Below are 22,284 nucleotides of genomic sequence, written 5' to 3'. Positions count from 1 at the left end.
CGATCCGTGATGAGGGGATGGCCGTTGGTTTCTGGCCACCCCCTCTGGATCGCTCCTGGCCAATGACGAACTTCCTCCCACTGTGTATTGTTTACACAGGAAGGAGGAAGTGATGTCATTCTCCTCGGGGCGGTCTTTTTGACCGGACTACGAGGAGAAGACTAAAACCCCCCCAGATCGCCCCCCTCCCCCCCAGTCACAGTGTCACTGATTGCATTGATCATTTCTTTACTGATCAATGCATTCAGTGTCAGTTGTAACAGTTAAAACTGTCAGGGCAGTTAGTGTTAGGTCCAGGGTAGCCCCCTATCACCCCCCAATAAAGATTTAACTCCCTGATTGCCCCTAGAGTTAACCCTTTCACCCCCTTTTGCCAGTGTCACTAAGCGATCATTTTTCTGATCGCTGCATCAGTGTCGCTACTGTCGCTAGGTAGCTAATTTTTTTTTTAGGTTCATCGCCAGGTTTTTATAGCGCTAGGTACCCCGATATACTACCCAATAATGGTTTTAACCCCCTGATTGCCCCTAGTTAACCCTTTCACCCCCTTTTGCCACTGTCACTAAGCGATCATTTTTCTGATCGCTGCATTAGTGTCGCTAGGTAGCTAATTTTTTTTTAGGTTCATCGCCAGGTTTTTATAGCGCTAGGTACCCCGATATACTACCCAATAATGGTTTTAACCCCGATTGCCCCTAGTTAACCCTTTCACCCCCTTTTGCCACTGTCACTAAGCGATCATTTTTCTGATCGCTGCATTAGTGTCGCTAGGTAGCTAATTTTTTTTTTAGGTTCATCGCCAGGTTTTTATAGCGCTAGGTACCCCGATATACTACCCAATAATGGTTTTAACCCCCTGATTGCCCCTAGAGTTAACCCTTTCACCCCCTTTTGCCAGTGTCACTAAGCGATCATTTTTCTGATCGCGGCATCAGTGTCGCTACTGTCGCTAGGTAGCTAGTTATTTTTTTAGGTTCACCGCCAGGTTTTTATATCGCTAGGTACCCCGATATACTACCCAATAATGGTTTTAACCCCCTGATTGCCCCTAGTTAACCCTTTCACCCCCTTTTGCCACTGTCACTAAGCGATCATTTTTCTGATTGCTGCATTAGTGTCGCTAGGTAGCTAATTTTTTTAGGTTCACCGCCAGGTTTTTATAGCGCTAGGTACCCCGATATACTACCCGATAATGGTTTTAACCCCCTGATTGCCCCTAGTTAACCCTTTCACCCCCTTTTGCCAGTGTCACTAAGCGATCGTTTTTCTGATCGCTGCATTAGTGTCACTAGTGTCGTTAGGTAGCTAGTTATTTTTTTAGGTTCACCGCCAGGTTTTTATAGCGTTAGGTACCCCCATATACTACCCAAAAATGGTTTTAACCCCCTGATTGCCCCTAGTTAACCCTTTCACCAGCGATCACAGTATAAGTGTCACTGGTGACTCTGGTTAGTTTGCTTTTTATAGCATCAGGGCACCCACCATTTATTACCCAATAAAGGTTTAACCCCCTGATCACCCAGCGGGTGATATCAATTAGGTTTTAGGGTCAGGGTCTGCGTCGCCCCAGGGAGCGCTAGGTTAGTGCCAGTACCGCTAACACCCACACGCAAAGCATAAACCTCCTGTAGTGGTATAGAATCTGAACAGATCAATATCTGATCTGATCAGATCTATACTAGCGTCCCCAGCAGTTCAGGGTTCCAAAAAAACGCATTGTTAGCGGGATCAGCCTAGATACCTGCTGGCACCTGCTTTTTCCCCTCTGCCCAGCCCACCCAAGTGCAGTATCGATCGATCACTGTCACTTACAAAACACTAAACACATAACTGCAGCGATCGCAGAGTCAGGCCTGATCCCTGCGATCGCTAACAGTTTTTTTGGTAGCATTTTATATTTAAATCTGGAAGGCAGTGCTTGGTTTTCGGGGTCCCGTACGTGGCTAGGCTCCCAAAAAGTCCCCCACATGTGGTAACCCCGTACTCGGGAGAAGCAGCAGAATTTATTTTGGGGTGTAATTTGACTTATGCCCATAGCATGTGTGAGCAATATATCATTTAGTGACAACTTTGTGCAAAAAAAAAAAAGTTTGTAATATTCCCGCAACTTGTGGCAAAATATAAAATATTCCATGGACTCAACATGCCTCTCAGTAAATAGCTTGGGGTGTCTACTTTCCAAAATGGGGTCATTTTGGGGGGTTTTGTGCTATTTTGGCATTTTATGGCTTTCGAAACTGATAGGTAATGAGGAGTGAAATCAAAAATTTGCACCCTTAGAAATCCTGAAGGTGGTGATTGGTTTTCGGGGTGCCGTGCGCGACTAGACTCCCAAAAAGTCCCACACATGTGGTATCCCCATACTCGGGAGAAGTAGCGGAATATATTTTGCAATTCCACATATAACCATCATGGCATGTGTGAGCAATATATCATTTAGTGACAACTTCTATTAAAAAAAAATTTATTTTTTATTTTTTGTCATTATTCAATCCCTTGGGACGAAAAAAAAAAATATTCAATGGTCTCAACATGGCCCTCAGCAAATAGCTTGGGGTGTCTACTTTCCAAAATGGGGTCATTTGGGGGGGGGGGGTTTGTGCCATCTTGGCATTTTATGGCCTTCAAAACTGTGATAAGTAGTGATAGGTAGTGATGAGTAAAATAAAAAATGTATGCCCTTAGAAATCCTGAAGGGGGTGCTTGGATTTCGGGGTCCCGTACACGGCTAGGCTACCAAAAAGTCCCACACATGTGGTATCCCTGTACTCAGGAGAAGCAGCAGAATGTTTTTTGGGGTGTCATTTCACATATGCCCATAGCATGTGTGAGCAATATATCATTTAGTGACAACTTTGTGCAAAAAAAAAGTTTGTAATATTCCCGCAACTTGTGGCAAAATATAAAATATTCCATGGACTCAACATGCCTCTCAGTAAATAGCTTGGGGTGTCTACTTTCCAAAATGGGGTCATTTTGGGGGGTTTTGTGCTATTTTGGCATTTTATGGCCTTCGAAACTGTGATAGGTAGTGAGGAGTAAATTCAAAAATTTGCACCCTTAGAAATCCTGAAGGTGGTGATTGGTTTTCGGGGTGCCGTGTGCGACTAGACTCCCAAAAAGTCCCACACATGTGGTATCCCCGTACTCGGGAGAAGTAGCGGAATATATTTTGGGGTGCAATTCCACATATAACCATGGCATGTGTGAGCAATATATCATTTAGTGACAACTTATTGTAAATTTTTTTTTTTTGTCATTATTCAATCCCTTAGGACAAAAAAAATAAATATTCAATGGGCTCAACATACCCATCAGCAATTTCCTTGGGGTGTCTACTTTCCAAAATGGGGTCATGTGGGGGGGTTTGTACTGCCCTGCCATTTTAGCACCTCAAGAAATGAGATAGGCAGTCATAAATTAACCACTTTCAGACCGGACCATTTTGCTGGTAAATGACCAGAGGTCTTTTTACACTTTGGCACTGCGCTGCTTTAACTGGTAATTGCGCGGTCATGCAATGTTGTACCCAAACAAAATTTGCGTCCTTTTCTTCCCACAAATAGAGCTTTCTTTTGATGGTATTTGATTGCCTCTGCGATTTTTATTTTTTGCGATATAAACGTAAAAAGACCGCAAATTTTGAAAAAAAATGATATTTTCTACTTTTTGTTATTAGAAAAATCCAATAAACTCAATTTTAGTCATACATTTAGGCCAAAATGTATTCAGCCACATGTCTTTGGTAAAAAAAAAGTCAATAATTGTATATTTATTGGTTTGCGCAAAAGTTGTCACATCTACAAACTAAGGTACGTTTTCTGGAATTTACGCAGCTTTTAGTTTACGACTGCCTATCTCATTTCTTGAGGTGCTAAAATGGCAGGGCAGTACAAAACCCCCCCAAATGACCCCATTTTGGAAAGTAGACCCCCTAAGGAAATTGATAAGAGGCATGTTGAGCCCATTGAATATTTTATTTTTTTGCCTCAAGCGATTGAATAATGACAAAAAAAAAATTTTTTTTTTTTTTTTACACAAAGTTGTCACTAAATGATATATTGCTCACACATGCTATGGGCGTATGTGAAATGACACCCCAAAATAAATTCTGCTGCTTCTCCTGAGTACGGGGATACCACATATGTGGGACTTTTTGGGAGCCTAGCCGCGTACGGGGCCCCGAAAACCAAGCACCGCCTTCAGGCTTTCTAAGGGCGTAAATTTTTGAGTTCACTTCTCACTACCTATTACAGTTTTGAAGGCCATAAAATGCCAAGATGGCACAAAACCCCCACAAATGACCCCATTTTAGAAAGTAGACACCCCAAGCTATTTGCTGAGAGGCATGTTGAGTTCATGGAATATTTTATATTTTGCCACAAGTTGCGGGAAAATTACAAACTTTTTTTTTTTTTTTTTTTTTTTCACAAAGTTGTCACTAAATGATATATTGCTCACACATGCCATGGGCATATGTGAAATGACACCCCAAAATAAATTCTGCTGCTTCTCCTGAGTACGGGGATACCACATATGTGGGACTTTTTGGGAGCCTAGCCGCGTACGGGGCCCCGAAAACCAAGCACCGCCTTCAGGCTTTCTAAGGGCGTAAATATTTGACTTCACTCCTCACTACCTATTACAGTTTTGAAGGCCATAAAATGCCAAGATGGCACAAAACCCCCACAAATGACCCCATTTTAGAAAGTAGACACCCCAAGCTATTTGCTGAGAGGCATGTTGAGTCCATGGAATATTTTATATTTTGCCACAAGTTGCGGGAAAATTACAAACTTTTTTTTTTTTTTTTCACAAAGTTGTCACTAAATGATATATTGCTCACGCATGCCATGGGCATATGTGAAATGACACCCCAAAATAAATTCTGCTGCTTCTCCTGAGTACGGGGATACCACATATGTGGGACTTTTTGGGAGCCTAGCCGCGTACGGGGCCCCGAAAACCAAGCACCGCCTTCAGGCTTTCTAAGGGCGTTACAGTTTTGAAGGCCATAAAATGCCAAGATGGCACAAACCCCCCCCAAATGACCCCATTTTGGAAAGTAGACACCCCTAAATTTAGGGGTACACTAGTGAGACTAGGTAATAAATGGCGGGTGCCCTGAAACTATAAAAAAATAACTAACCAACCAGCGTCACCTGTAACAGTTATATGGTGATCACTGGTGAAAGGGTTAACTAGGGGGCAATCAGGGGGCTTTATGCGGTAGTATATGGGGGTCCCTGGCGCTATAAAAAGCTGCGGCGAACCTAAATACCTACTTGCCTAACTAGCGTCACCTGTGACACTAATACAGCGATCAGAAAAACGATCGCTTATTAGGCTGGGTTCACACTGGAGCGATGCGGGAACGCCACGAATGCGCGGCGGGTTCCCGCATCGCATGCCTCCCGGCGGCAGTTCACACTGCCCTATGCGAACTGCTGGGAGTGTCAGTGAAATGTTACTGACACCCCCAGATCAGTTCGCATATCGCAGTGCGATCTGCAAACTCGGATCGCATGGTGTGAACACCCATGCGATCCGATTCTGCTGCGGGCCAAAAAAAGGGTCCCGTGCGAATTTGCGGCGGGTGCGGCGGGTGTGGCGGGTGCGGCGAATGGCTGAACTCGAATCGCACAGAGATCGGATGTGATTTGCACTGCAGTGCGAATCACATCCGTTCTCAAACCGCTGCAATCTGAACCCAGCCTTAGTGACACTGGCGACGGGGGGTGATCACGGGGTTAAACCTTTATTGGGGGGGTTAGGGGGGTACCTTAGAACTAAAGGGGGCTAACCCTAACTGCCCTAACAGTTATTAGTCACAAATGACACCCGCCGGGTGATCAGGGGGTTAAACCTTTATTAGGTAATAAATGGCGGGTGCCCTGAAACTATAAAAAAATAACTAACCAACCAGCGTCACCTGTAACAGTTATATGGTGATCACTGGTGAAAGGGTTAACTAGGGGGCAATCAGGGGGCTTTATGCGGTAGTATATGGGGGTCCCTGGCGCTATAAAAAGCTGCGGCGAACCTAAATACCTACCTGCCTAACTAGCGTCACCTGGGACACTAATACGGCGATCAGAAAAATGATCGCTTATTAGGCTGGGTTCACACTGGAGCGATGCGGAAACGCCGCGAATCCGCGGCGGGTTCCCGCATCGCATGCCTCCCGGCGGCAGTTCACACTGCCCTATGCGAACTGCTGGGAGTGTCAGTGAAATGTTACTGACACCCCCAGATCAGTTCGCATATCGCAGTGCGATCTGCAAACTCGGATCGCATGGTGTGAACACCCATGCGATCCGATTCTGCTGCGGGCCAAAAAAAGGGTCCCGTGCGAATTTGCGGCGGGTGCGGCGGGTGTGGCGGGTGCGGCGGGTGCGGCGAATGGCTGAACTCGAATCGCACAGAGATCGGATGTGATTTGCACTGCAGTGCGGTGCGAATCACATTCGTTCTCATAAACCGCTGCAATGTGAACCCAGCCTTAGTGACACTGGCGACGGGGGGTGATCACGGGGTTAAACCTTTATTGGGGGGGTTAGGGGGGTACATTAGAACTAAAGGGGGCTAACTCTAACTGCCCTAACAGTTATTACAGTCACAAATGACACCAATGCAAAAAAAAAAAAAAAAAAAAAAAAAATGACATTGGTGTCACTGTGACTGGGGGGCAGGGGTAATTGGGGGGGTGATCGGGGGGTAAAGGGGGGGTGTGAGTGTGCCTGGCATGTTCTACTGTGTGTGGGATGTGTTGGTGCAACTCACTGATCCGCTCTCCTCCGTGTCGGAACGAAAAATACCGACACGGAGGAGAGAATACATCACTTCCTCTCCTGTGTTTACATTACAGGAGAGGAAGTGATGTCACCGGGGATTTCTATTCGTCGGGAGCGATCGCGAGGGGGTGGCCATGAATGAATGGCCGTCCCCTCGTCCGGGATCGCTCCCGAACGAAAACCGACCGCCGCAGGCACCGGGCGGGGGCCCGATCGGGCCCCCGACCCGCGGGAGGCAAATCACGTACATGTACGTGCTTATGCCTGCCCGTGCCATTCTGCCGACGTACATCGGCGTTAGGCGGTCGGCAAGTGGTTAAAAGCTGTGTAAATTCCAGAAAATGTACTCTAGTTTGTAGACGCTATAACTTTTGCGCAAACCAAAAAATATATGCTTATTGACATTTTTTTTTACTAAAGACATGTGGCTGAATAAATTTTGCCCTCAATGTATGACTAAAATTTAGTTTATTCGATTCTTATAACAAAAAGAAGAAAATATCTTTTTTTTTCAAAATTTTCGCTCTTTTTCCATTTATATCGCAAAAAATAAAAATCGCAGAGGCAATCAAATACCATCAAAAGAAAGCTCTATTTGTGGGAAGAAAAGGACGCAAATTTCGTTTGGGTGCAATATTGCATGACCGCACAATTACCAGTTAAAGCAGCGCAGTGCGAAATTGGAAAAAGACCTCTGGTCCTTAAGGTGTTTATTGGTCCGGGGCTGTAGTGGTTAAATATACCATTGAAAGTGTTAAGTGTCAAATTTGTTCCATAGGTGCAAAACTTGCCTGCAAAAATATAACACTGCCCTGTGCACACTGCAATGTTATTTCAAACAAGGTTAACAGTAAATGTTTTGGCCACTTCAGCCCCGGAAGGATTTACCCCCTTCCAGACCAGAGCACTTTTTGCGATTCGGCACTGCCTTGGTTTAACTGGCAATCGCAACGTTGCACCCACACAAAATTGGGGGTATTTGACCACCTCTGCGGTTTTTATTTTTTGCACTATAAACAAAAAAAAAAAGCAACAATTTTGGAAAAAAAAAGCAATATTTTTTACTTTCTGCTTACTTTTTATCATGACTGCGACATTATGGCAGACACATCGGAAACTTTTGACACCATTTTGGGACCATTATCATTTATACAGCGATCAGTGCTATAAAAATAGGATTTTTTGTACTCACCGTAAAATCCTTTTCTCTGTAATTCACCGACCGACACAGCTCCTCTCTTAGCCATTGGGTTGCTATGCCCACCTTTAGGAGAATACTAGGCATTAGTTGTTATGTAACACACAGAACTTTCCAGTTCTGCCCAGGTGGCGGTCCCTTAGCCAACAACCCTCCATCCGGCCATGCAGTCATCAGTACGTCAACAAGCAGTATAACGTAAAGAGAAAAAGGAGGGGCAGGTGCTGTGTCGGTCGGTGAATTACAGAGAAAAGGATTTTACAGGGAGTACAAAAAAAATCCCATTTTCTCTTATATTCACCGACCGACAGCTCCTCTTTTAGCCATTGGGACGACCCCAAGCAGTGCCAAACGAGCAGTGGGAAAACAGAATAGAAAACGTCATCCACCATGGCAAGTGGGAACTAGTGAAACTTTACCCACAAAAAAAAACAAAAAACAACAGTGTGTGGACAATCCACCACTAAACCAGGGTACCCTCAATAGGAGTGACTACCCACAACCGCACCAAAAACTGCGGACTGTAATGCAACAGTGCATTAACTTAACGGTACTGTGTTTTTTTTTATTGGAAAACCAGGAGAAAAAAATAAAGAATATTGCATACTCAATTGCAACTATACGGCCACCTGCAAAACTTTGTGGCCAAAACAGGCATCAGCCGATGCACTGATGTCTACCTTGTAGAACTTGGTAAACGTGTGGACAGGTGACCAGGTCACTTCTTTACACACTTGAGCGACAGACGCCTGGTGTCGGAAAGCCCAAGATGTTCCGATTGCCCTCGTGGAGTGGGCCGTGACCAGAAAAGGGGGGCTTCTGCCACTTCAAGGAGTAGGCTTGTACTACAATCTGTCTGATCCACCTAGAAATGGTGGCCGACGAGACCGCCATGCCTTTCTTTGGACCAGCCACGGAAACAAACAGCGAGTCTGACTTCCGAAAGGGAGCCGTGGCAGACAAATGCACCTTCAGAGCCCGAACCACGTCCAGAGCGTGAAGGACCACCTCCTTAGGATGTGTCAGCTTAGGACAGAGAGATGGTAACACAATGTCCTCATTGATGTGAAATGCCGAAACCACCTTTGGCAGGAAGAACGGTAGTGGACGTCTTTCTGGGAAAGAGTCAGAGGGATCTCCCTGATATTTTCAAATGGCGGTTTTTGAAGCGCTGATAACACCAGGTTCAGATCCCACGGAGGCAACGGTGGACGCACTGGATGGACTACGTGTCGCACCCCTTGAACAAAGGTACGCACCAGTGAGTGAGATGCCAGGGGTCATTGAAAAAAAAAAAAAAAAAAAAGGACAGCCAAGGCTGATTGATATTTGTCCCTTAATGGTGCTTAATGCCAATTTCTGATCTACTCCTTGCTGAAGAAACAACAGGATCCTGGATATATCAAATGAACATGGGTGCCATCTTTTCTCCTCACACAGGGAGATGTAGGCCTTCAAGGTACGATGATAGACCTTCCTGGAAGAAGATTTCCATGCCCTCAACATGGTGGGAATCACTGAGTCCGACAGACCCCGGTTCCTCAACACCTGGCTCTCAATATCCCTGGCGTTAAAGCCAGCGATGGTAAAGCAGGATGGAAAATTGGACCCCGAGACAGCAGGTCCTCTCGTAACGGCAGTCGCCAGGGAGCGTCTGCCACCAGACGCACTAGGTCTGCATACCAGGGACGCTGTGGCCAATCTGGGGCGACCAGAATTACTGGGATCCCCTCGACTTCCACTCTACGAAGCAGGAATGGTAACAGTTTCAGTGGAGGAAAGGCATAGATCAGCTGATACTGACCCCACAGAGCTACCAGCGCGTCTGACGCATCTGCCCAGGGATCTCTTGTCCTGGACACAAATCTTGTCACCTTCGGGTTGAGACGGGAGGCCAGCAGATCCAGGTCTGGTGTGCCCCACCGCAGACACAGCAGCCTGAATATCTCCGGATGCCATGCCCAGTCTCCTGGGTCCAGCATCTGGCGACTCAGATAGTCCGCCTGCCAGTTCTCCACCCCCGGATGTAAACGGCTGACAGGGCCGGTACATGTCGCTCAGCCCACCGAAGTACGTGACCTCCCGTGCGGCAGCCAAGCTTCTTGTTCCTCATTGGTGATTGATGTATGCCACAGCAGTGGCATTGTCTGACTGGATCCTGATCGGATGCCCTTGTAGTCTCATCGACCATGTGGGGAGGCATAACCTGATCGCTCTGAGCTCGAGCAGATTGATAGGCAACTTGGATTCTTCCTTCGACCAGAGGCCTTGAGCCGACTGAACCCCCATCACTCCACCCCAGCCGTACAGGCTGGCATCTGTTGTGATCACTGTCCATTTCAACGGTAGGAACGACTTCCCGGACTGAAGCACCAGGGACCTCAGCCATCAGATCAGGGAATCTCTGACTAACTGGCTCACCTGGATCTCCCGATCCAGGGACAACTGAGACTTGTCCCACTTTGTTAAAATCTCCTTCTGTAGAACTCTGGTGTGGCCACCATCAGTCCCAGGACTCGCATGCAGAAGCGAAGCGACGACCACCTGCGGTTCATCAGCAGTTTCACTGCGGTTCTGAGAGTCTGCAGCTTGTCTGAAGGGAGAAAAACTCTCACTTCCCTGGAGTCCATCAGCAAGCCTAGGTACTCCAAACGTTGAGTCAGTACCACCACCGACTTTTTTAGGTTCAACAGCCACCCAAATTCTTGCAGGGTCTGAATGGTGATCACCACATCCTCCTCTAATTCCGAGGTGGAAGCTGCTCTCAGGAGGAGATAGTCTATGTATCCCACGATCGCACCATCCCACGTTGCCACAGCAACACCAAAACTGGAGCCATTACCTTGGTAAAGACTTGGGGGGCTGATGCCAGACCAAAATGGAGAGCCACAAACTGATAGTGGGCTTCCCCGACTGCAAATCGCAGAAACCTTTGATGCCGGAGGCATATGGGTATGTGTAGGTACACATCCTGGATGTCCAAGGACGTCAGGGAGTCCCCTTGATGGAGTGCAGTGACTATGGAGCGAACCGATTTCATTCTGAACCTCTGCACTTTCACAAAGTGATTGAGGGCTTTTAGGTCCAAGATTGTAGTTCCCAAGAAGGAAGGGGTGCGTCCAAACAGATTTGAGTAGAATCCCTGGAAACGTTCCGATTCCGGAACAGGTACAAACACCCCGCAATTCAGCAGGTCCCTTACTGCCCCCGAGAGGACCTCCCGGCGAACCAGGGATATGGGTATGCTGGAGGGGAAGAATCTGTTTGGTGGCCAAGAGAGAAACTCGATCTTGTAGCCTGAGGAAATCAGATCACAGACCCATTGGTCGGATAGTCTAGAGGACCACCGGGCTGCAAACTCCCGAAGGCGACCCCCCCACCCGAGACATGGGCGAGGGCAAACCTTCATGTGGTAGCACTTTTGTTTGCAGGCTTGCAGTTCCAGGGACGTTTTTGTCCTTCTGTGGTCGTCCTGTCGGGCTGGGGGCGTTTGGCCGAAACTGGCGGACGAAAAAGCTGTTTGTGAGCAGAAAAAGAGGGCCCTTGCCTACGGTGTGGCTCCTTAGCCTTCATTTTTAATAATGTCATCCAAAGAGGCTCCAAAGAGTCGGTCGCCAAGGAAGGGAAGATCCGTCAGGGCTTTTTTTTTTTTTTTTTTAGATGCCTGGTCAGCAGACCAGCATTTCAACCAAATCAAGCGCCTCAGCACCACTACTGACACCGAAGCCCTGGATAACAGGGGAAGAGTATCCAGGTCTGCGTCACAAACGTACTTAAGGCCTTGCATTAGTTGGTTTGCTAGTTCCATGCAGACAAGAGAAGCCTGTTGTTCTCCCAATTCATGGTGCAACAGTTTTGCCCACTCAGTTAATGTCTGCGACACAAGTGCGGATGCCAGTACTGGTCGCACAGCTGACTCCACAACCGTAAACAAGGAACGAGCCACTGCCTCGGCCTTCCTGTCCGTGGGATTCTTAAATGCAGGAGTCCCCTCTATCGGGATCATGGTTACTTTGTTTAACCTGGATACTGGGGGGTCCATGACCGGAGGAGCCGACCACTTTTTGAGAAGGCTCTCCTTGAAGGGGTAACGCACCACCATGTATTTGGGGACCAAAACGGTCAGTTTCTTGTAAATGAACTTGTCAAAATAAGTCAGACACGGGAACACCTTAGGTGAATGGGCTGGCTTACGTGACCCAAAAGGGGCCGCTAGCTCAGCAGAGGGATCTTCTGGCTCCTGAATCTTCAGGGTATCATGCACAGCTGTGATAAGTGCTCCAACAAGCGCTTTGTCACGCACGGACCAGGACGGGGAATCATCCTCACTGTCCAAACGGTCCTGGTCAGCGTCATCTGACACGACAGATCAGGGGTTACCAGCCTCAGGGGGCCCCGAGTCTGCGTCAGAGCTCTCCCCAGAGGACGGGGGGGGGGGGGGGGGGCCTTTGCACCCACGCACCGCCTCCATCTTGACAACGAACAAATTGAGGACCACCGACAAAGGTGTCCAAGGCGGGTGCAACCCGGCTGCAATTGTCTGGATTTCGGGGGAAGAAACACCAGATTCTGAAGCCATGCTGACCCTACCCTGTCTGCCACCCGAAATGGACTTAGGACAGTGACAGTCCCACCCTCCTTACTGCTGCTGGCTGAGGGGCTCTTTGCCGCAGGACTCGCCACCCTGAGGGGTTCTGCGCTATCCATCAGGTAGTGCCTGTAGTCTCTGTTGGCTCCCAGGTACAGAGGAAACACCTCTGTATCAGTGGAAGCTGCTGCTGAAACCGCTCTGCAATGTGCTCAGGCTCAAAAAAATGGCCGCCCATCATCCAGCATGAGGACATAAAACAAAGGGGAAATGGCCAGCAGAGCACATGCTGCCGCTAGGGAACACTGAAAAACGTGTTCAGGCTTCTAGAAAATGGCCGCCGACGTCCAGTATAGGGACAATTACAGGGAAAATGGCCGCCGAAGCCCAGGAGAGCATGCTTTCCCATACCCACACCTAAGATGGTCACCGAATGCAAGAACCATGAGGGACATGGAGAAAAACAATGGCGGTGAGCACAGCGCTGCACAGGACACAAGCACAGCCTCACAGGTACCTCCAGGGACATGAAAAAACAGGACCCAGCACATAGCCAGTGCACCCCGCCCCCCCAAGTGAGAGCCCCCCCGGAGAGCCCCTGCACAGACACACACACACACCACTCTGCAGCATCCCCACAGGGAGGGAGGAGGGAGAAAGGGACAGGGAGAGAAGAGAGGGAGGTGAGGGACCACCTCCGAGGCAGAGAGAGCTGGAGTTAACAGTCCTGAAGAGCTGGGAGACATTCCATTACAGACCCACTCTCTTATCAGTACAGGGTGGCTGCTGGCCTGGCACACTGACGCAGACATCAGTAGCCCAGTCATATATGTGTGCCCCGGAGCATAAAAGCTCACCGACCACCTCTGGAGCTGAGGTTTCATCGTGGCCGGCCTAGCGTGGAGCTACGACCTGCACATGCTCGATGGCCAGACTGGGGAGACTACAAGGATAAGGGCATCCAGCCTGTCACCCAGCCGGTTGTTGATAGCAGATCACAGGATCTATCATCTTGCGCAAAAAGCCAAGCTTCTGCGGGGAAAAAAAAAAAAAAAAAAAAAAAAAAACACGTACCGATGGGCCCGTCAGGGTTCCCAAGTCCTTCTCCTTCACTAGTCAAAATAAAACTGATGACTGCATGGCAGGCTGGAGGGTTGTTACCCAAGGGACTGCCCCCTGGGCGGAACTGGAAAGTTCTGTGTGTTACATAACAAGTAATGCCTAGTACTCTCCTAAAAGGTGGGCGTAACAACCCAATGGCTAATAGGAGCTGTGTCGGTCGGTGAATACAAGAGAAAATGCACAGATTACTGTGTAAATGACACTGGCAGGGAAGGAGTTAAACACTAGGGGGCGATCAAGGGGTTAAGTGCATCCTAGGGAGGTGTGCTAACTGTGGGGTGGGATGGGCTACCACTGACATGGCAGCGATCACTGCTCCCGATGTCCACGGGACGCACGGGCACGGTCACGGAGTACGCGGCGGTTTGCACCCACAATGCCGCAATTCACAGGGGTCGTAGCTGCACGCTCATTTACCCAGCTGTGCCATTGTGCCGACAGACATATGTCGTCGTGCGCTGGTCAGCTAGTGGTTAAAGATAACAGAACATCTCCCTTCTACATTAGAGAGATAAAAAAATAAAAAAATAAAAATAAAAATAAAACTCTCTACTTTTTTTAGAATCACACTACAACACTGTGGGATGACAAATCTGCTATTTTCTATGACAGTGAGTGAGAATTGTCTCAGCACAGGCAAGAATGGAAAATGAATGCAGCCACCGCACCTAAGGACTGGTAAGCTTCATACGCATATGGTTTTATGGTTTATGTGTTTAGATACAGTGGCGAAAATAATTACTTTAACCCCTGCCGATTTTGTGCATTTGCCCACTTACAAAGAAATAGTCTATAATTGTTATCATTGGTGTATTTTCAATGATGGCGACAAAATTTCAACCAAAAATCCAGAAAAAAAAAAAAAAAAAAACACGATACAAATGTTATCAATTGAGTTGCAGTTCAGGGAGTAAAATATGTATATGATCCCCTACCAAGCAACAATAATTCTGGCTCCCACAGATTGGCTACAGCATGTGGTACTCGATTAGTCAATTTAAGAAGGTGCTCCTAAAGACGATTCATTATGTGTATAAAAGCCGTCTACAGAATCTCTTTCTTCCATTCAAACCTTACCACCATGGGCAAGACCAAAGAGCTGTCAAAAGTCATCAGGGACAAGATTTTAGACCTGCACAAGGCTGGAATGGGCTACAAGACCATCAGCAAAAGGCTAGGTGAGGAGGAGACAACTGTTGGCACGACTATTCGCAAATCGAAGAAATACAAAATAACCATCATTCGCCCTCTGTCTGAAGCTCCATGCAAGATTTCACCTCATGGGGCAAGGATGATCATGAGAAAAGCGAGGGATCGGCCCAGAACTACACGGGTTGAGCTTGTAAATGATCTCAAGGCAGTTGGGACCACAGTCACCAAACAAATCATTGGTAACACAATACATCGCCATGGATTGATATTCTGCAGCGCCCAGAATGTCCCCCTCCTCAAGAAGGTACATGTACAGGCCTGTCTGAAGTTTGCCAATGAACATATAAATGATTTAGAGAAGGATTGGAAGTGGTCAGGAGACTAAAATTGAGCTCTTTGGCATTAACTAGACTCGCCGTGTTTGAAAGAAGAAAAATTCTGACTATGACCCTAAGAACACCATCCCTACAGTCAAGCACAGAGGTGGAAACATTATGCTTTGGGGCCGTTTCTCTACTAAAAAGGTACAGGCTGACTTTGCTGCATTGAGGGGCCAATGGGGCCATGTATTCTAAAAATAGGATTTTTGTACTCACCGTAAAATACTTTTCTCTGAAGTTAATTGATGGACACAGCATCTTGACCTTAGGGTTAGACAGACTACTTTCTGAGAGAGTGTCAATAAGGGGATCTCCCTAATGTTTTCAAACAGCGGTTTCTGAAGCACCAAGAGCACCACATTAAAATTCCACAGAGACAGCAGTGGTCGAAGCGGAGGGGCCACATGTCGAGCCCCCTGAACAAACATACTCACCAATGAATGAAATGGAAAAAAAAAAAAAAAAAAGACAGCCAAAGCTGATATCTGCCCCTTAATGGTGCTTAAGGCAAGTTTCTGATCCACTCCTCACTGCAAACACAGCAGGATCCTGGAACCTGAGTGGCGGACGCCACCCTATCTCCTCACACATGGAGATGTAGGCCTTCCACGTACGATGATAAATCTTCAGAGAAGATAACTTCTGTGCCCTCAGCATAGTGGAGATTAACGAATCCGACAGACCTCGGCCCCTTAGCACCTGGCTTTACCCAGCCATGCCGTTAAAGCGGGATGAAGTATTGGACCTTGCGACAGAAGGTCCTCTCGCATCGGCAGCCGCCAAGGAACATCCACCACCATTCATACTATGTCGACCTACCAGGGACGCCGAGGCCAATCTGGGGCAATCAGAATCACCGGAATCCCCTCAGCCTCCACTCTGCGAAGCAGAGGTGGTAGACGTTTTAGTGGTGGGAAGGCATAAATCAGCCAATAATGCCCCAATGGAGCCACCAATGCATATGCCGCATCCGCCCAGTGATGACCTGGCCACAAACCTCTGTACCTTCCGATTGAGTCGAGAAGCCAGGAGATCCACATCTGATGTGCCTCACCTTAGGCAAAGGAGACAAAATACATCCGGATGCAGTGACCATTCCCCTTGATCCAGCATCTGACGACTTAGGTAGTCCGCTGCCAGCTTTCTACGCCCGGAATGTACATGGCCCACAGAGCTGGCACGTGCCTCCCTTCCAGTGCTTTCTTAGATGTCTGGTCCGCAGACCAGCATTTTAGCCAAATCAGGCGAAGTAGCACCACAGCTGATACTGAGGGTCTAGAGAGCAAGGGCACCGTTTCTAGACATACTTAAGGCCCTGTACTAACAGGTCCGCCAGCTCCACGCAGACTGGGGAAGCCTGTTGCTTCTCCAACTCATGGTGCAACAATTTAGCCCATTCAGTAAGCGCCTGGGAAACCAGGGCCATGGCCAACACTGGCCGCAATTCTGACCCCACCACCATAAACATGGACCGGGCAACTGCCTCGGCCCTGCTGTCGGCAGGGTCCTTGAAAGCAGGGGTCCCTTCCACTGGAATCGTAGTTACCTTATTTAACCTGGATACCGGGGGTCAACAATCAGATATGTAAATTTCTTCAGGAAACTCTCCTCAAAAGGGGTAACGCACCGCCATGCGTTTCAGGACTGAAAAAGCCCACTGTGGGCTTCCCCACTCCTTGTAAATAAACTTATCAAAATAAGTTAGGTAAGGAAACACCTTAGCCACGCAGGCCGGCTTTTGGGACCCGAAAGGGACTGACACCTCTGTAGATGCCCTCTCTGTATCTGTATCTTCATCTTTAGAGTATCCCGCACCGCTGTGATAAGTGCTCCTACAAGCTCTTTTTTCCTGCACTGACCCGGACACATTCTCACTGTCCAAACGTCCTGGTCCACATCCTCTGAAATGTCAGAACAGGGGCCGCCTGCCACAGCGGTACCAGAGTCTGCATCAGAGCTTTCCCCAGAAGATGGTGGGGGGACTCCAGGACCACCGACTGAGTGTCCATAGGCACCGCAGGTGCAGGGGAACCGGTTGCCATAACAGGGATGTCTGGGGAAGAAGTGCCAGCTTCTGAAGCCATGCTGACCCACACTCGCCTGTCTCCAATTAGGGACCTAAGGCAAGTCACACAAAATGCAAACCCTTCTAGCTGTCAGAGACTGAGGGGCCCCCCACAGGACTCACCACCCTGACCCGGGTACTGCGTTGTGCTGCTGCTGTCCCCTCTCCCGTGTCAGCCACGAGGTGTTCTGTGTAAAAAGTGCATTGTTCTGTCACCCAGCGCTAGAGGCAAAACAAAGTGAGGCTACCAGAAAATGGCCGCCTCAGCAAAAAACCTCTGAGGGTGCTAGAAAAATGGCCACCGGACTTCCAGAAAATGGCCAAAACGGAAAAAACTGTCTGTTGCTACAGGAAAATGGCCGCGGCCTCAGGAAAAGCCGGGCGGCAGTCTCCCCACATGGCGTACACACCAAAACACCCCACCATGGCCCAGAAACAGGGAAGAGGACAAGCAGACCCCCAACACCCAGCGCAGCCCCCTGCCAGGACTCACAACATAGAAGTTGAAACTTTGTTTATTTCGTGGTTGCAGACATTTCGAAATCCCATGTTAGTAGTCAAGTTGGGAGGAAGGTCGTCAGCTCCTTTCCAGCTATATAGGGGGACGCGATATTCAGGGACTTTGAATTGGAGATGATATGCTGCTATTCCTGAATGATGCTGGTCCATCATTACAGGGCGCCCTGGACCTGATGAATGGATAGTCAGTGGTTACAGGGTGAATTGGAATAAATCTCTGCTGTTCATTATTGATCCAGGGGCACAGGTGACATCCTTGAGTTTGCCATTACAATGTGTGATGGAATTGAAATATTTAGGAATACAGATTACACAACAGATTTGTGATTTTGTAACGCTTAATTTAACCCCAATAGTTCAATAGGTTAGAAAGAAATTAAAAGCATGGGAGACCTTACCTCTGTCGTTACTGGACGGTTAAATTTAATAAAAAGAAGTCGGTCGGTGAATATAAGAGAAATTAAGATTCTTCCAAAATTTTTATATGCATTTTGAAATTCCCCACAGTGATTGCCAAAATCCTTCTTTATACAACTATATAGTATTTTTTGCATTCCATGGACTAAACATAAAGGATTAATATTATGGCAAGGAAGATAGACAGTAGTAAATAAGTGGGAAGAATGAGATTATTGGGGGAGGAGACTCTTGTGTAATGTAAATGCGGATACAATAAAGAATATGTGGAAGCTCCTGCGTGAGCTTGAATAGAGATTGAATGCATGTGTTAGATGTATATTGAAAAAAATCAACAACAAAAAAAATAAATAAAAAAAAATAAAAAAAGTGGAACATTATGCTTTGGGGCGGTTTCTCTGCTAAAGGTACAGGCTAACTGCCCTGACTGCAGCATTGAGGGCAATGAACGAGGCCATGTATTGTAAAATCTTGAAACCTTCTTCCCTCAGCCAGAACACTGAAGATGGGTCATGGATGGGGGGTTTTCAGAATGACAATGGCCCAAAACATACTACCAAGGCAACAAAGGAGTGGCTCAAGAAGAAGCACATTAAGGTCATGGAGTGGCCTAGCCAGTCTCCAGGCCTAATCGTATAGAACATAGAAGCTGAAACTTTGAGTTGCCAAGCGACAGCCAAGAAACCTTAAGGATTTAGTGAAGATCTGTAAAGAACAGTGGACCTGAGATGTGTGCAAACCTAGTAACCAACTACAAGAACGTCTTACCTCTGTGCTTGCCAACAAGGGATTCTCCACCAAGTACCAAGTCACGTTTGGCTTGGGGATCAAATACATATGTTACTCACTGAACTGCAACTCAATTTATAACATTTGTATAATGTGTTTTTTTCTGGATTTTTGGTCGATATTCCTGTCTCTATCACATAAAATACACCTACAATAAAAATTATAGACCATTTCTTTGCAAGTGGGCAAACTTACAAAATATGCAGGGGATCAAATAATTCATTTTCCTCACTGTACACTTAAAAGGCCAATTCTGTTCATCTGGGTTACTTGTCACCATAGCACGCCAGCAGGGTGCAAAACAGTTAAGCTACGGTACCCACTAATAATCAAAACTAATTGTACAATTTCCTCTAGATTTATCAACAAATGTGTAGTGAGGACCTACCTAAAACTATTTAATCCACATTAAAGCAGGTAAACGCAGACACACACACACACACACACACAGCAGTTGGTAAATATGTACACAATCTTTAACCACTACAATACAGGGCACTTTCACCCCCTTCCTTCCCAGCCCAATTTTCAGCTTTCAGCGCTCTAGCGCTTTCAGTGACAATTGCGCGGTCATGCTACACTGTACCCAAATGAAATTGTTATCATTTTGTTCGCACAAATAGAGCTTTATTTTGGTGTTATTTATTCACGACTCCGTTTTTTTTTTTTGCGATATAAGCACAAAAATAGCGGAAATTTGGAAAAAAAACAATATTTTCTTTTTTCTATTTGAAAAGAAATCCAATAAAATCAAATTTTGTCATAAATTTAAGCCAAAATGTATTCTGCTACATGTTTTTGGTAAAAAAAATTCCGTTAAGTGTATAATAATTGGTTTGTGTGATCACGGACATATGTACGCAAATGATCATGTACATATGTGTGCAGGTGATCACGTACATATGTGTGCAGATAATCATTGGGACATGTGATTTTAGTGGGACATATGTGGGGGACATGTTTTTATTATTAGGGACATGTGTTTTTATTATTTGGGGACATGTATGTTTTGGGGACATGTGTGTTTTGGGGACATATGTGGGGACTGTGTTTGTACTGTGTGGTGTGTTGTGTGTTTACACTACACTGATGATCAGTGAGTAAAAAGCTGTAAAAAGCAGCCCATACTCACTGATCATCAGCCGGCTGCAGCGTTCTGCTCTCCTCTCCTCAGCGGTGACTTCCGTGTGAGGAGAGGAGAGACGATTGCCTAGCAACCGGCTGTTTGTTTACATCACATGACGGCCGTGATTGGACACGGCCGTCATGTGATCAGGAGGGCCAATCACAGAGCCCTCCTGCCGATCTGAGATGTGCCGTGTCCGGGTGACACGAGCACATCGGGATCGCGCCGCTGCGCGCGCGCGCGCGCGATCCCGCTACTCCAGAATGACGTTCCTGAACGTCCTATCAGGAGTAGACGGCTCCTTGGTCAATGGAAAACCTAAATACTATGTTCAAGTTTACAGACAGAAAATGAAATGATAAAATATAATTCCTCTAGTGGACTGCAGATACTATTTACCTAGAGTGTGGACCTGGGAAGGCCTATGATACCGGGCACTTACTCCACACAATCCTAAATTTTTGCTCCAAATCAATTCTTACGTATCACATAATACAATGTAAGTTCCATAGAGGGAAACAAGGAAACCTACAGGCTGTCTTACATTGTTACATTGGCCCAGCTTGGATGTACACAAAATACCTGGCCGATATCACTAGAAATCACTGCTGTAGAGACCCGGCACAGGCGGGGTGGTGACATCACGCTCTCCACCCGGTACAATCAGAGAAGGCTTTGCATTCATCCAGAAAATGCAATGCATTTTCTGAATGATGTCTGTGCCGCCGACCTCCTGTATTCACAATGCATAAGGCCGGTCACTCAGCATGGGACCCAGAAGCAAGTGAAGATCACTGAAGTAGCAGCGTCTATTGTGATTTCCAGCTCCCAGAGACTTCAGTTAGTTATCTCATACACAGTCACACTGTCCAAGTTGAACCAATGTAACTTATAAATAGCATGCCGATGCCTGGAATTCTCCTTTAAAACACATCAAACAAAAAAATGGCCAGTACAAAACCCCCACTGTTTTTGGAAACTAAACAATCAAAATGTGATCTTTTTTGCCACAAGATTCTGGAAATGAAAAAACATGTTGGTATTAAGAGGGTTAAAACACGAAGCTTGGTAATGGTGCACTAGATGCAAAAGGGTTTATTTACTAAAGCTGGAGAGTGCAAAACCAGGCTTACTTCTGCATAGAAACCAATCAGCTTCCAGGTTTTATTGCCAAAGCTTAATTGAACAAGTTTACGATAGAAGCAGATTGTTTTTTTATGCAGAAGTGAGTCTGATTTTGCACTCTCCTGCTTTATCAAATAAACCCCAGTGCATCATCAATTTACAGGTCACACAGAGGAGGGAAAAGGTGAAGGAATTAATGTACGGGTTACATACAGTGGTGATGAGGGGGTTAATGTGCAGGATAGGATGTGATAAGATATGAAGGTGTTAATATACAGGTCTGTAGAGAAACAGGCTGCACATGAGTTGTTTGGTAGGGGGGGGGGTCGTTAAAAACAATCGTACAATAACATTCATTAAAACCACCCCTACTCCCTTCCCCACCTTGAATATGCCACTGTTTACTTAAATGAGAATTCTCACAACAGAAAAGGGAGAGGGTTGTCAAAATGTTAATAGTAGATCTGTTCACATTTGTGATAACTGCGAGTGGCCACCACAGTAATCACAAGGAACAATGCCACTCAGTCATTTTTGCCTATATTCTTTGATGTATTATGACAGTGCAATCATAGGCATTCCAGAACACCATGGCCACCCCTCGGCTTCTTTAAAGACATATAGTGGTCTCTCTCAGACATACAGTGGTAGTGAAGTGGTTAATGAGCACTGGTTATTCTAGACACTCAAACTACATGAAACCAATAAGGCAAGCTTTATTTCAAATACATAAGTCAAGTCTCTCTGTCAGATTCACTCTCTGTTACAAATACCTGACATCAAAAGATGAAGATATTAACAGACACCTTTTCTGAATCAGATACGATCATTTCATACCTGTGTCAAACTCTTCCTCATCTCCGATGCTGAATACAGGCTTTACACCCCTGTACGGCTTTCCCACCCTGTCACTGCTGCTGATGTGTCTATCAACAGAAATCAATAGAGTTTTTGAAAATGTGTATACATAAAATGAACACAGAAAATGCAGACTGATACATGCAGAAAG

At 46.6% G+C, this 22,284-nt stretch overlaps 1 protein-coding gene across 2 annotated transcripts in view; it reads right to left on the bottom strand.

Moving 5' to 3' along the window:
* Window positions 1-22,284, bottom strand: part of TBC1D23 (TBC1 domain family member 23) — a 118,572-nt gene that overhangs the window by 5,412 nt on the left and 90,876 nt on the right. For both annotated transcript variants that reach the window (XM_077480199.1, XM_077480200.1), the window contains one exon: window positions 22,113-22,201. In XM_077480199.1, the coding sequence (XP_077336325.1) occupies window positions 22,113-22,201 (89 nt within the window). The remainder of the gene's footprint in view (window positions 1-22,112; window positions 22,202-22,284) is intronic.

The sequence above is a fragment of the Lithobates pipiens genome, unplaced genomic scaffold, assembly GCF_037356315.1.
Source record: "Lithobates pipiens isolate NorthernLeopardFrog02 unplaced genomic scaffold, aLitPip1_a1.2 Scaffold_16, whole genome shotgun sequence".
Taxonomy (NCBI): Eukaryota; Metazoa; Chordata; class Amphibia; order Anura; family Ranidae; genus Lithobates; species Lithobates pipiens.
Note: the sequence above shows the minus strand (reverse complement) of the source record. Positions and strands in the feature narration are given on the sequence as shown.